The following is a 14489-nucleotide window of genomic DNA, read 5'->3' as shown; positions in this document are numbered from 1 at the left end:
ACACAAGCCGCAAGCTCTCACCACACCGCAGATTTTTCTTGGGTCACTAACACGGTGGTGGGTGCGCGGTTCTGACTGTGTTAACCTCAGCCTTCCGGACCACTGTTTCCCCAGACCCAACTTCCTTGGTTGAAAGGCAGAGGACCAGGGGATCCGAAGGTGAAGCCTGAGCCTGCGCCCCTGACTTCTCCCACCCCGCACCCCGCCCCCGCCCCGCCCCCGCCCCGGACTCAGCAGGTCTAGGGCGCATCCCAGCCTCAAGACTGTCCGCTATGTCTGACAAATGAAGGGGGGGGGGTCCCTGCAGATGGGACGCTGAGGCCTTGTTTTAATTAGAAGTCGATCCTCTGGAAGAAGCTCAGGGCAGGGCGGGGAGGAGGGGTCCTGGGCAGCCTCGCTCATAGCTTGGCTGTTGGAGCTGCTCACGGAGGGGTTCCAGGCACGTGTACACCTAACTCGGCCCTGGGGTGCTCAGGACTGGCCGAAAGATAAGCAGAGTGTTTAGCTACCCCTGTACAGTGGGGGAGTCCGGACTGGAGGTCTTGGTAGTTTCCCAAACACTTCAAACGCAGACCTAAATGGGGGTGGGGTGGGGTCTAAGGAGACAGTGGGTCACAGCCCTGAGGGCTGTTTATCCAAAGCTAAGAGTCTGCGACAGGTGCCGCACCCCAGATCTTTCGGACATCCAAGGATTGGGGTAGGCTCCTACGGTGCACTCATTCCTTGTGTGGAGGACTGAGGTGGAAGCTCCGTGTCCTTATCACAGACTAAAACAGACCAAAACCAACCAAGGGACTGGAGCCAGCACCGCAAGGCACAGAGAGGGCCCTCCACTCTGCGTGGGAACAAGCGATGCGCGTGTAGACTGGGCTCAGCTTCCACCTCCCAGGAGGGCGCAGGCCGAGCACATCTTTCGCCAAATAATATAAATACACAACTTCCTATAATAAATAAACCCAACCGCTTGGAGAAACCACCGGCCGGCTTGGCACGATGGTCCCCAACACGGTGGCCTTGGCGGGGCAAGGGTCACCACGATTCAAGCGGAGCCCCTCTTCCCGGGGTGCGGGGTGTCAGCGGCCCGGAAAGTCTCCTCCCCGTCCCCTCCCCTCTTTCTTTGAGTAGACCTTGCAGAAAAAGGCCCTAAACTCCGGCTTCCCAAGTCCCCTCCCCTTCCCCTGCGCTCGGCTCTTTTGAAATTTCAAAGGCAGCCCCTCCCCGGAGTCCGAGCCCCGCGCCCCGGGCAGCAAACCCCGGGTTTCGGGAAGATGCGGGCAGCTTTACAAGCCGAGGGGCCACTTTATGAGCACCGTCATAAAACGCAAATCCCGTGTCTCTTTGAAAGTGCCCTCCGCCAGGGCCCCGTCGTAAAAGTAGAGGATGAGTCCCCCAGCCCCCAACCCCGGCGAGGACCACCCTTACCCGGGTCCCCAAACTTCCCGTAACCTCGGCGTCCTTGGGGTACCGGGGACAATCGCAAGCCCCCCGCCCCCCAAACAGGGGCGGGGAGGGCAGGCTGAGAGGCCGGCAGGAGGTGAGGCTGGAGGCCGGGGTCCAGCCCCAAGCTGGGGCTGAGGGCGGAGGCTGCCCGGGGCGCAAGGCTTTCTGATGCAAAGCAGCAGTGGGGCGGGGCGGCGGGCGAAGGCGGGGCCTGTCACCAATCGGCTTTTTTCCTCTTTCCTACCCTTTGCCTCTTTGCAAGTCTTCTCATCCCGGGACGCCGAGCTCAAAACAGCTGCGGGCGCCGGGAGGGAGGAGCTCCGGGGCCCGGGGCCACGGTGCGCCCGCGCTGCCCCACTGAGGTCCGCGATCGCGCGCGCCCGGAAGAAGAGGCCAAAGTTTGCGCGCAGAGCCGCGCTCGCTCTGCCGTATTGTTTGCAAACTTCGTTCCCCTCCCCCGCCGCCCCGGACTCGGCCGAGGCCGCTCGCCCACCGCGGTGGCCCCGGGCGCCGCGAGCGCTCCAGCCAGACTGGATGGGCATGCGCGGGGGCCCGAGCCGGGGCGCGGAGCCGCGGGCAGCAGCAACAGCCGGTGCCCGGGAGCGGCGGCCCTGAGCGGCGCAGGGACACCGCGGGCGCCACCATGCAACACCCGGGCCCACGCCTGTGGCTGATGCTGCAGGTAATGATGGGTTCGTGCGCGGCCATCAGCTCCATGGACTTAGAGCGCCCTGGAGACGGCAAGTGCCAGCCGGTGGAGATTCCCATGTGCAAGGACATCGGCTACAACACCACCCGCATGCCCAACCTGATGGGCCACGAGAACCAGCGGGAGGCGGCCATCCAACTGCATGAGTTCGCGCCGCTCGTGGAGTACGGCTGCCACGGCCACCTCCGCTTCTTCTTGTGCTCGCTGTACGCGCCCATGTGCACCGAGCAGGTCTCCACACCCATCCCTGCTTGCCGGGTCATGTGCGAGCAGGCCCGGCTCAAGTGCTCGCCGATCATGGAGCAGTTTAAATTCAGGTGGCCGGACTCCCTGGATTGCAGCAAACTCCCCAACAAGAACGATCCCAACTACCTGTGCATGGAGGCACCCAACAACGGCTCCGATGAGCCCAGCCGTGGCTCTGGCATGTTCCCTCCGCTCTTCAGGCCCCAGAGGCCCCACAGCGCGCAAGAGCACCCACTAAAGGACGGGGGTCCCGGGCGCGCAGGCTGTGACAACCCAGGCAAGTTCCACCACGTGGAGAAGAGCGAATCCTGCGCACCGCTCTGCACTCCGGGGGTGGATGTGTATTGGAGCCGCGACGACAAGCGCTTCGCTGTGGTCTGGCTGGCCATCTGGTCCGTGCTGTGTTTCTTCTCCAGCGCCTTCACCGTGCTCACCTTCCTCATCGACCCATCACGCTTCAGGTACCCCGAACGTCCCATCATCTTTCTCTCCATGTGCTACTGCGTTTATTCTGTGGGCTATATCATCCGCCTCTTCGCGGGCGCGGAGAGCATTGCCTGCGACCGGGACAGTGGGCAGCTGTATGTTATCCAGGAAGGGCTGGAGAGCACGGGCTGTACCTTAGTCTTCTTGGTACTTTACTACTTCGGCATGGCCAGCTCTTTATGGTGGGTGGTTCTCACCCTCACTTGGTTCCTGGCTGCTGGCAGGAAGTGGGGCCATGAGGCCATTGAAGCCAACAGCAGCTACTTTCACCTGGCAGCCTGGGCCATCCCGGCTGTGAAGACCATCTTGATCCTGGTGATGCGCAGGGTGGCAGGGGATGAGCTCACTGGTGTGTGTTATGTGGGCAGCATGGATGTCAATGCTCTGACCGGCTTCGTGCTGGTCCCGCTGGCTTGCTACCTAGTCATCGGCACTTCCTTCATCCTGTCTGGCTTTGTGGCTTTATTCCACATCCGGAGGGTGATGAAAACAGGTGGGGAGAACACGGACAAGCTGGAGAAGCTCATGGTACGCATAGGGGTCTTCTCCCTCCTCTACACCGTGCCGGCCACCTGTGTGATTGCTTGTTACTTTTATGAACGCCTCAACATGGATTACTGGAAGATGCTGGCCACCCAGCACAAGTGTAAAACGAACAATCAGACCAAGACAGCCGACTGCCTGATGACCACCTCCATCCCTGCTGTGGAGGTCTTCATGGTCAAAGTGTCCATGCTTCTGGTGGTGGGCATTACCAGTGGGGTGTGGGTCTGGACTTCCAAGACCCTGCAATCCTGGCAACAGGTATGCAGCCGGGGGTTAAAGAGAAAAAGCCGGAGGAAACCAGCCAGTGTGGTCACCAGTGCAGGGATCTACAAAAAAGCCCAGCACCCCCAAAAACCTCATCTTGGGAAGTATGAGCTTCCTGCTCAGCCTTCAGCCTGCGTGTGAAGGCTGCTGACTGCAAGAACAGGAGAGGCAAAGCCCAAATGGGCAGCTTTTCTTCGTTGGCTGATTGTTGGTAAATCAAAGTAAAAAGTATATACACATATATGTGTATGCATGTGTGTATAGATATACTTACACACACATATATGGAGTCTACCTTGAATTTCAGAACTACGTCATAGGCTGCAGGTAAAGGGTTCTGTTCAGTTTGCTGTCTCCCTGAAGGGTCGCTCATTAAGGAAGGAGCCTCTCGTGTAACTCATTTGTGGTAAAGTCGATGATTCAACCACCCTCTGGAAAACTTTTGTTTAGGCCTCAAACACACGTGTGTGCATTCAGAAGACTGCCGCCTGTGTACAAACTTGAGGCTGTGTGAGCTCCTTTGCCAGCCAAAGAGCTTCCTTTGGACCAGCAAATGAACCACCCCAGTCTGCTCTCCCTCCCTCCCCGCAGCTGTATTGAGGGGGAGGGAGTGAGGGGGAGGAGGTAAAAGAAGGGACCCTGAGCCCAAGGCCTGCCTGCAGGTCCCTTCTTTATAGCCGTGTTTCTCCCGACACAGAACCCACCCTACCCTCCCATCCCACTGCAACTCTAACACGGGAGAACTCAAATGGTGTGCAATACTGGTTTGTTTTTTTTTTTTTTTACATTCCCCCCCCTCCCTATGAAAACAAATGAGAGGGGGGGGGGGAAGTATTCTGTTGTAAATAAAAGGCAACAAAAGAAATCATCCAACAAAAGAATTAAGAGGCCCAAGCCTCAGGGGGGAAAAAAAACCCTTCAGCCTGATACATTTTGTGGCTTTTTAATGGAAACCAAGCCAGTGTGTTCTACTCGTTTGGGACTTATTTGTGGAGAGGAGAGGGGAGGGGGGGAAACCAGTGGAGAGCACCAGAGGGCTTATTGACTCTGAATTGTTAAACAAATGATTTCCATGAGTGGTGTTGGAGCACTTGGGAAGACAAACTTTGTTTCCAGCCAGGGAGGGCGATGCCTGCCTCTGTATATCTGTAATATATGATATTTTTCATGCTCCACTATTTTATTAAAAATAAAATAGTTTGCTGCTGCTAGTCACTGTGCGTTGGTGAGGGGAGTTTTCTCTATTTCCGGGCGGATTCTGGATTTGCGAGGCTGGTTAGACATTGACCGCGAACCTGGTTAGACATTGACCTCGAACCTGGAGATAGGCAGGGTCTGGAGCTGGCAAAATAAATCATCCTGGAGCTTGGAGGCTTGCGTGCAGGCAGTGGGTTAAGCTGGCGGTGACTCCTGCCCACAGGGTTCCATGGACACGGAATACCGAGACCACACTCACCTGAGAACCCTGTGAACCCCCTCCAGGAGCCAGCAGAGGAGAGGCAACTGTATTTATCTGACCTTCTATGTGCACCATTCCGAGTGGACCACTCTATTGCAAGTCTGGGACCATGGGGTACGTTTCAGAGCTGGATAGGTGAAAGCACAAGTAAGTGGGGTCACCAGCAACAAGTTCAGAAGCTCAGTCACCTCAAAAGTTCCTGCCATCCTTTCTGTTCATCATTAAGGCAGCTATTGGGCCTTGAGCAGACCCAGGATCCACTATACTAAGGCTTGACTAAACCTAGCTAGAGCACAGTTCGGCTCTGAGGAGTTGGGGAGAGCAGGTCAGTGTAGACCTACTGTGCCATCCTCAGAGTCTAGCTGGCCATCTCCGACCTCCATTGCTCAGAAGCACTTTAAACTATTTTAAGTCCTTAGACATACCAGCTTGATTGTGGCTTTCTGAAGCAAGTACCAGGAAGGGGGCTCTCCTTCCAGCAAGACCAGAATGAAGGACCCAGAAGGGTTGTAGGAATTTCACGGGGTCATGGGTCCTTAAGCAGGAAGGACAGGTGAGCTGGGTAGTCTGGGAAAAGTTCTAGAAATCATTGCCAGGCAGCCAGGCCATCAGTGAGTGTAAAACCCAGAATCCAGAATCATGGGAATAAAACCTCTATATTGACTATGGTTGCCCTCACCCCCAGAAGAGAACACTAAAGTGTGTGTGTGTGTGTGTGTGTGTGTGTGTGTGTGTGTGTATCACACACTGACCAGACCCAGACTCAACTGCCTGCCTTAGCTGTAGGGCTCAGCTGTGTAGGTTTTGAAAGTTCATCCAGAGGAATACCCCCGCCAAGAACAAGGATAAGGCCTTTCTTGTTCAGCTGTGAACCTGCTTGTCGGTGGCCCCATCCCCAACAGTGCCTGGATCGTGTTTACAAACACAATCAAGACTAACAGGGCCCAGGCTTTAACAGGGCCCAGTGTGCTTTAACATGTGCTCCCTGGGCCACAGTGAGAACAGCCAGCCTGAGCTTCTAACATAAACTTTTCCTGCACCTTCTCTCGTTTCATCCCGTCTCTGTATCTCTACCTGTATCTGTCTCCTGCAGATGAACTCTAGTTATCAACCAGACTGTAGTTTTAAAGAAAACCACCAAAGCTTGAAAGTTAGCATACTCCCATGCACACAAGCAGACACACACACATGCATATATATATACACACACAAACAAACACAATCTTTGGACCCCCCCCTCCCCTCAGCTCTGTCCAGACCTCGGAAAGGAACTGCTGTTTCCTTAATTTGGAGACTGCAGGCCTCACTCCAGGACCATAGCAATGCGGATGGAGCTGAGAAGCGATATAGTTGGAAGTTGCCCAGAGAAGATGAACGACACCAAGTTCACACAGCCCTTAGCTCTTTATCTACCACCAGCAGTTGCTCACAGGTTACACACAGAGGGCCCCTGACTTAGGGAAACCAGAGCTTCGTAGAGGAGACAGTGGCTCACATCTCATGAGTTCCAAGTATTGGGGAGACATCCTGAAGCAGGAGTCCCACCCTGGGGTTGGGAGACCCAGCATAAGTGCAAAGGCAGAATTAAGGGTAGGGAATAGAATGCCCCATTGAGAAAACGACAGGCAGGGCCTGGCTGATCACCCTTATATACTTCACACCATGCAGTACGGGTCACAGGGAAAGAATGGGGAGATGAGCTGCGGCCACAGCCCAGGCAGATATGAGAGCCTCTCTGGCTTCTCAGGAAGCCGTCTTTCAATAGATGGGATGGGGAGATCCAAGAAACACCAGGTGTCTGTATCTCCAACCCTCTGTCGAGGAAATTCAAGTTCAAAGAGCTCAGGAATCCAGCCTGAAGTCTCAGAGCTTATTTTTTGAACCCAGGGTCTCTCCCTAAACTAGGAGCTCGCCCTGGCTAGACTGGCCAGTAAGCTCCTGCAATCCTCCGGTCTCTGCCTCTCTAGCAACGGAATTATGAATACAGTGCTACACTCCAGGGTTGACAGGGAGCTAGGGGTTCCAGTTCAGGGTGCCTCTGATATTCTTAGAAGCACTATGCCCTATACAGCCCAGTGCCAGGATAGAGAGGCCAGGCCTATTAATATATCCACTGCTCCTCCCCTCAGAGAGTCAACCTTGCCTTGGCTAATGGTCTCCAAAGAGAACGAGCTTTGAGCTTTTTCTTACGGGAACACTTTCCGACGCCAGGCACAGGATTCCGAGAATACCCTCTGATCTTGCAAGTGTAAAAGTCGGGCACAGTGGCTTCGCCCGGTGAGGGGGACCCTGGCTCTGTGACTTTGAATACCCTCACATCACAGCCACCTCCCAGGGACAGGGGCTCTGTGCTGACTCCTCCCCACGCAAACGGACAGAGCAGCAGCGACAACTTGAAGATGAGAAACGCTGACAGGCTGCAGGGGAGCCCCGGGATGACATGGGGCTGGGGGTTTTCATGTTTTATTAAGAGTGCGAAGGCCAAGCTGGGGGGAGGAGGGACAGAGGCGTTTGAAATCCAAAAGGAATGAGTTTCCATCAGGTAGGTGAGCTGTCGTAATTGGGGACACCCCTAGGAAAATGACACGGTTGGATCTCTGGCAGGTCCTCGGCAGCCTGTGGGAACTTTCAGAAGGCATTGGTATCTTGCCTTTTATTAGAAGACATTTTTAATTAAAAAATGGGGATTCCCGGCCTCTCCTCCAGGGGCTTTAGTGCCAATGAAAGGATTCAAAGCCATTCCTCGCCTGGCACCTGCCTCTGTCTAGAAGGCTGTGTCTTCTCGGGGGCCTTTGAGGTAGAGGCCTCAGCCTGAGCACTAGACAGTATCTTCAAGACTATTTTTACTTTTTATATGGATCCTAAAAGCAGGGTGGTGCATGGCTGAAATCCTAGTGACGTTGAGGTAGGTAGGTTGCCAGCTCAAAGTCAGCCTGGGCTACATAGGGAAAGCCTTACTCAAAACAAGGAAAACACTGTCCTACAGTATCCCAAGAACCTCTGCATTTGCCACACCCCCACCCTCACCGTCCATCCCAAACACTGTTGGCTAAGGGCAGCATCCTCCATTGGCAACCTGCCTGCCCAGCCACCCCTACATCTTCATTCCCATCCCCCCAAACCCCCTCTTCTGAGGCTACTGTCAATCTGCAAAAGGGCTGTCACCAGGGTCCCATGAAGTCTGTCCTGGACTGAACTTAGAGGCAGAATTCAGGTTTCTGGCTTTTCCTTGTTTGGCATGGAGTAATGAGTCCATTCGACTTTCTCCCTTGGAGAAATATGTCTGTGTGGATGAAATGGTTTGTTGAAAGGGCAGAGGAAGGTGGGCTGTAAAACTTGCTGTTCTCCCATAGTGGCTGAGAGCTGAGGGTTTCCCATTGGTGAAGTCCAGAGTTGTTCCCTGTTTGGCTTTAGCCCATCTCCCAGGTGAACAGAGGACACTAAAGAAGACATCCTCACAGGGAATAAGGGGATGTGTTGTTTATTCTAACTTTACCTGCAGAGGGCCTTTTTTTTTTTAATGGAAAAAATATTACAGGAGCTGGGGAGATGGCTTAATGGCTGAAGGACTTGCTCAGTAGGTATGAGGAGAGGACTTCAGATCCCAAGTACAACCCCAAGTGTGGCTATGCCTGTCTGTAATCCTAGTTCTGGGAGGTAGAGACAGGAAGATCCTGGGGTTTGCTAAGCAGCCAGTCTAGCCAAAATCTCTAGGTTCAGTGAGAGACTCTATCTCAAAAAGAAAGCAAGATGAAGAATTGAGGAATCCGTTCTGTCAACTTCTGGCCTCCACATGCACTCATACCAGCATGGGCATCGCACGCATACACAAGTGTACACACACACACACACACACACACCACACACCACACACACACCACACACACACCACACACACACCATACACACCACACACACACACCACACACAGACACACACACCACACACACACACACACACCACACACACACACCAAACACACTCACACACCACACACACACCACACACACACCATACACACACATGGCACACACACACCACACACACCACACACACACACACCACACACACATACACACACATACCAAACACACACTACACACACACACCACACACACACACAAAAACACACCAAACACACACACCAAACACACTCACACACCACACACACCACACACACACACCACACACACACACAAACACACACCACACACACACCACACACACACCACACACACCACACACACACCATACACACCACACACACACCACACACAGACACACACCACACACACACCACACACACACACACACCACACACACACACCAAACACACTCACACACCACACACACACCACACACACACCATACACACACATGGCACACACACACCACACACACCACACACACACACACCACACACACATACACACACATACCAAACACACTCACAAACCACACACACCACACAACACACACAAAAACACACCAAACACACACTACACACACACACCACACACACACCACACACCACACACACACACCACACACAGACACACACCACACACACACACCACACACACACACACCACACACACACACCAAACACACTCACACACCACACACACACCACACACACACCATACACACACACGGCACACACACACCACACACACCACACACACACACACCACACACACACACACCACACACACATACACACACATACCAAACACACTCACAAACCACACACACACCACAACACACACAAAAACACACCAAACACACACTACACACACACACCACACACACACACCACACACCACACACACACACCAAACACACTCACACACCACACACACCACACACACACACCACACACACACACAAACACACACCACACACACACCACACACACACACACCACACACACACAAACACACACCACACACACACCACACACACACACACCACACACACACACCACACACACACCACACACACACCACACACACACCACACACACACCACACACACACACACACCACACACCAAACACACACACACCACACACACACACACACACACACACCACACACCAAACACACACACATACACACACACATACACATGCACAAGAAGAAAAGAAATCATCTATATTCTAGGTGTTAAACCGATGCCCAAGTAAAATCCCCACATAGCTTAACAGAAATACATCTTTCTATCTAGGGTATGAAATGTGTCCTTGTGAGACACAAGAGGGAGGCTGTGCACCTGGGGGAAAACAGGGTATGTCTTAGTTTTGTTTCCTGTTGCTGTGTTAAAATGTCCCGATAAAAGCAACCCTTGGGAGAAGTCTTTATTTGGCTCACAATGCCAGCTTACCATCCATCATTGCAGAGAAGTCAAGGCAGGCATGCAAGGCAGCTGGTCATGTGACACCTGTAGTCAAGAGTGGAGAGACATGAATACTTGCATACTTAGAGACAAAAGGCATTCTTAAGGGAGTAGGAATCACAGACATTTGAGCAATTCTGTGTAACTTCAGGACCTACCGGAACACGATCGTGTATACACTGCTTCCATTTGATGGTAGATTGCTGGTGTGCACATGCTACTCTATGGCGTGATGGCTCAGATGACACTAGCTCATGACAGGGAGTTCAGGCTGCAGAGTAACCCTGGTGGTCCATTGTTAAGTATTCAATTCCCACCACAACCCAGTAACAAGCCAAGAGCTGTCTCTCAAAGGGGTCTGCAGGGTTGGGGATTTAGCTCAGTGGTAGAGTGCTTGCTTAGCAAGCACAAGACCCTGGGTTCAGTCCCCAGCTCCGGAAAAAAAAGAAAAGAAAAGAAAAGAAAACAAAGGGGTCTGCAGATGAGGGTAAATCCTTGCTCAAGGGTTTCCTTTGGGGGTTCACCTATGGAAGCTTGCCACTGGCTCCAAACAGCACCCCTGTTCTGCCACTGACACCTCAAGAACATTGAGTCTGCTGGAGCGTATGGTCCGAGTGGTAAAGCAGCCTGCTCAGCAGCCTGGACCTGTCGAAGAGCCTTCACCTGTTCCAGGTCCCACTCAGAGCCGGTACCTTGCCAACGACTTCATCTATCAGCCCAAGCAACACAGCCAGGTGAGGAATGTGCTGTCTCCAGAATCCAAGGAGGCCCACTAGGCATTGCGCTCCTTTCTCGACGGTGGGAGGGACCAGGTACAACAACTCAATCCTCATTTTAGAAGGAATATCTCTGCATGCCTCATGCCACTGAACGCCTATACATTTCCCTGAGGTAGAAGGCCCTTGAATTCCGGTTGGATTTATTTCCCGTCCTCTGATGCCCATAGACGTTTACCAACAAGTTCAAAGTGGTTGCTACCTCCTGCTCACCTGGACCAATCAGCACGATGCTATCCAACAGAGTGGATCCGTGTGATATTTTGTAGAAGAGGCAAGTGGTCAGACCTCTTCAAACTAAGTTATGACAGGGGCGGACGTGCTGCCCTACCCTTGAGGTAAAACGCAAACACATACAGCTGATCTGGCTAGCTAAAAGCAAACTGCGTTTGGTGGTCCTGAGGCTGAGCAAAAAAAAAAAAAGCATTCGCTAGATCAATAGCTGTATACCGTGTGCCAGGAGCTTTGCTAATCTGCTCAAGTCAGGGCACCACATCTGGTACAGCAGCTGCAATCAGAGTCACTACTTGATTAATTCTGTGATAGCCAACTGTCCTTCTCCTCACCTGTCTTCTTCTTCACAGGCCACATAGGAGAGGTAAAGGGAGATGTGGTAGAAATGACCACCCCTGAGTCTTTCAAGTCCTTGATGGTGATGTTGATTTCTGCAGTCCCTATGGGAGAGATCTGAGACAGACGGTGGAGGAAGTACAGAATGGGTGGTAGAGAAAAGTAGCCATAACTACCAGCCAAGGTCACATGACCTGCTCCAGAAGCAACGAGGACTGTAACTGGCCTGAGTGCTTCTGTCCTATTTTGTTACGAACATGCTTAGACACATAACCGTTTTGTTAAGAACATGCTTAGACATATATACACATACATTAAGCCAATCTCCGTGTTTTCTTTGCTTTATTTCTTTATCGTGTGGTGGAACACTGATGGAGACTATCCGGGGTTAAAGTGGCATAAGCCTCTATTATCATGTTTAAGTTACAAGACACTGAAAGACTAAGCATTCAAGAGATGTTGCCTCCTATGCTGAGGGACACAACTGCAGTTGGACGTGGAGCAGCTGTATCATGGTATGAAGAATTGTGATCGGGCTGGAGAGATGGCTCAGTGGTTAAGAGCACTGACTGCTCTTCCAGAGGTCCTGAGTTCAAGTCCCAGCAACCACATGGTGGCTCACAACCATCTGTAATGGAACCTGATACCATCTTCTGGTGGATCTGAAGAGACCGACAGTGTACTTTAAATAAAATAATTAATTTTTAAAAAAAAAGGGAACCCAAACCCCAGCCTGACGCTAAACCCAATCCCATCACATCATAAAGTGTCTTACAAATGCTTTTCCAAGATGGTTAATTCTGAACTGACGTAACAATAGCACAGCCAATAGAACTGTCCAATCAATTTAAAAAAAAAAAAAAGAATTGTGGTCTTGTCACTTTCATTAGGAAAGCTAGCAAGGCCACAGGAGATGCGATTGGACGTCAAGTTGACAAGAGGGGGAAGGGTCAGACATCTAATCTTTGTTGTCAGCTTTACTAGATCTTGGATCGACCAACAGGCAAGCCATCGGACATGCCACGGAGGAACGAAAAGACCCACCCGGGATGTGGGCGGCACTTTCTGAAAACTTCCCTGAGTGCTGACCACACAGTTGGCGTCTTGATGTTGTGGATATTCTGTGCTGACATCAACTTTCTCGGGCTTTCTAACACAGACTGATGAGCCATTAGCTCTCCAGGAATCCTACAGGCCTTCAGTGCCAGACTGACATCTCGCCTCTCCAGTGTGAAGGCGGCCATCATTGCATGGTCCAGACGGTATCATGCAAATCCATCTAATAAACTCCTCTTACACACACACACACACACACACACACACACACACACACACACACACTCATTCTATTAGTTCCATTCCTCTAGGAAAAGACAGATGAGACAGATGTCTTTCCTGCATAGAATGTGAAAGTCGTCTGTATGGCGGCTGCAATCATTTTGTGGCCATGAGGCAATAGGCCCGATATTAAAGCCAAAAACTCTGACAGGTACTAATCAAGAAGCAGCCAGCCTTGTTATGACTTCATTAAACGTTTGTACCTCCAGGCTTCTTGTTAGGCAAGGTAATTAAGTGCCTGCTTTTTTTTTTTTTTTTTTTTTTTTTTTTTCTGAATGTCAGCACGTTGGGTGTCCTACTCTTAGAAAAGTAGATCTGGTGGAGTCAACCAGTTTAGGGCTCCTCAAAGTTTATCATGGATCCAAATCAACCGGAACTTTTGCTCGAGTTCAGGTTCTGAGTTGGTGTCTCTGAGTGGACCTGAGGCGTATCTGCAATGAGGTTTAGAATTCTTGAAGCTGGCAGGCGCTTTACTTCATGTTCAGAGAATGCTCACTGTACATCCAAGCAGGAGACTGACGAGTACAATGAAAACATAAGGTCAAACTCCTCTCCGAAAATTAACTGACTCATTCGTTAGGTTATTCAAGATAGGGTTTCCCCGTGTAGCCTTCGCTGTCCCGGAACTCTCTCTCTGTAAACCAGGCTGGCCTCAAACTCACAGATCTTCACCTGCCTCTGCTTCTCCAGTGCTGGGATTAAAGATGTGTGCCACCACCGCCCAGTTTAAGATCAAACTCTTAACAGCCACACCAGCGAAGAATCATGGGAGATGTGACTTAGTTGCTGGGGTGCTGGCAGGACCACACAGAGGGGTAGCGGTGCACACCTGGAATCCCAGAACATAGGAAGCAGGAGAATCACACATTCCGTGTCTATCAAAGCTACAGAAAAAGTACAAGGCCAGCCTAGACTACATGAGACCCTGTCTCAAAAAAGGAGGGGCGGGGGAGAGATAGGGATGCTGAGCTATGGCCGTTCTGGCCCCTCTGGAGCAAAGAGAATATAGTTCGATTTCTTCCTGAAATTCCAACCCTCCGTGTTGTTCTGTACTGGAAAGTTTCTCCCTTAATCGTTACTGGCTATCACTTCAAACCCAAACCCTGTATCACTTTCAAACTGCTTTGTTTCATGCCTGTTTCCTATGAGCTCTGAGTCTGTGATTCTCTCCTAGGTCTGATTGGCTTTCTTTCTTTTTTTTTTTTTTTTTTGTCCCGGAGCTGGGGACTGAACCCAGGGCCTTGCGCTTCCTAGGTAA

General features: G+C 51.8%; 1 protein-coding gene across 1 annotated transcript; it reads left to right on the top strand.

Moving 5' to 3' along the window:
- Nucleotides 1-1710: 1710 nt before the first annotated feature.
- Fzd10 (frizzled class receptor 10) lies at nucleotides 1711-4906 on the top strand. Its single transcript, NM_001271192.1, has one exon. The coding sequence runs from the start codon at nucleotides 2084-2086 to the stop codon at nucleotides 3830-3832; it is 1749 nt and encodes a 582-aa protein (NP_001258121.1). The 5' UTR covers nucleotides 1711-2083; the 3' UTR covers nucleotides 3833-4906.
- Nucleotides 4907-14489: the final 9583 nt, after the last annotated feature.

Source organism: Rattus norvegicus, chromosome 12, assembly GCF_036323735.1.
Source record: "Rattus norvegicus strain BN/NHsdMcwi chromosome 12, GRCr8, whole genome shotgun sequence".
Taxonomy (NCBI): domain Eukaryota; kingdom Metazoa; phylum Chordata; class Mammalia; order Rodentia; family Muridae; genus Rattus; species Rattus norvegicus.
Note: the sequence above shows the minus strand (reverse complement) of the source record. Positions and strands in the feature narration are given on the sequence as shown.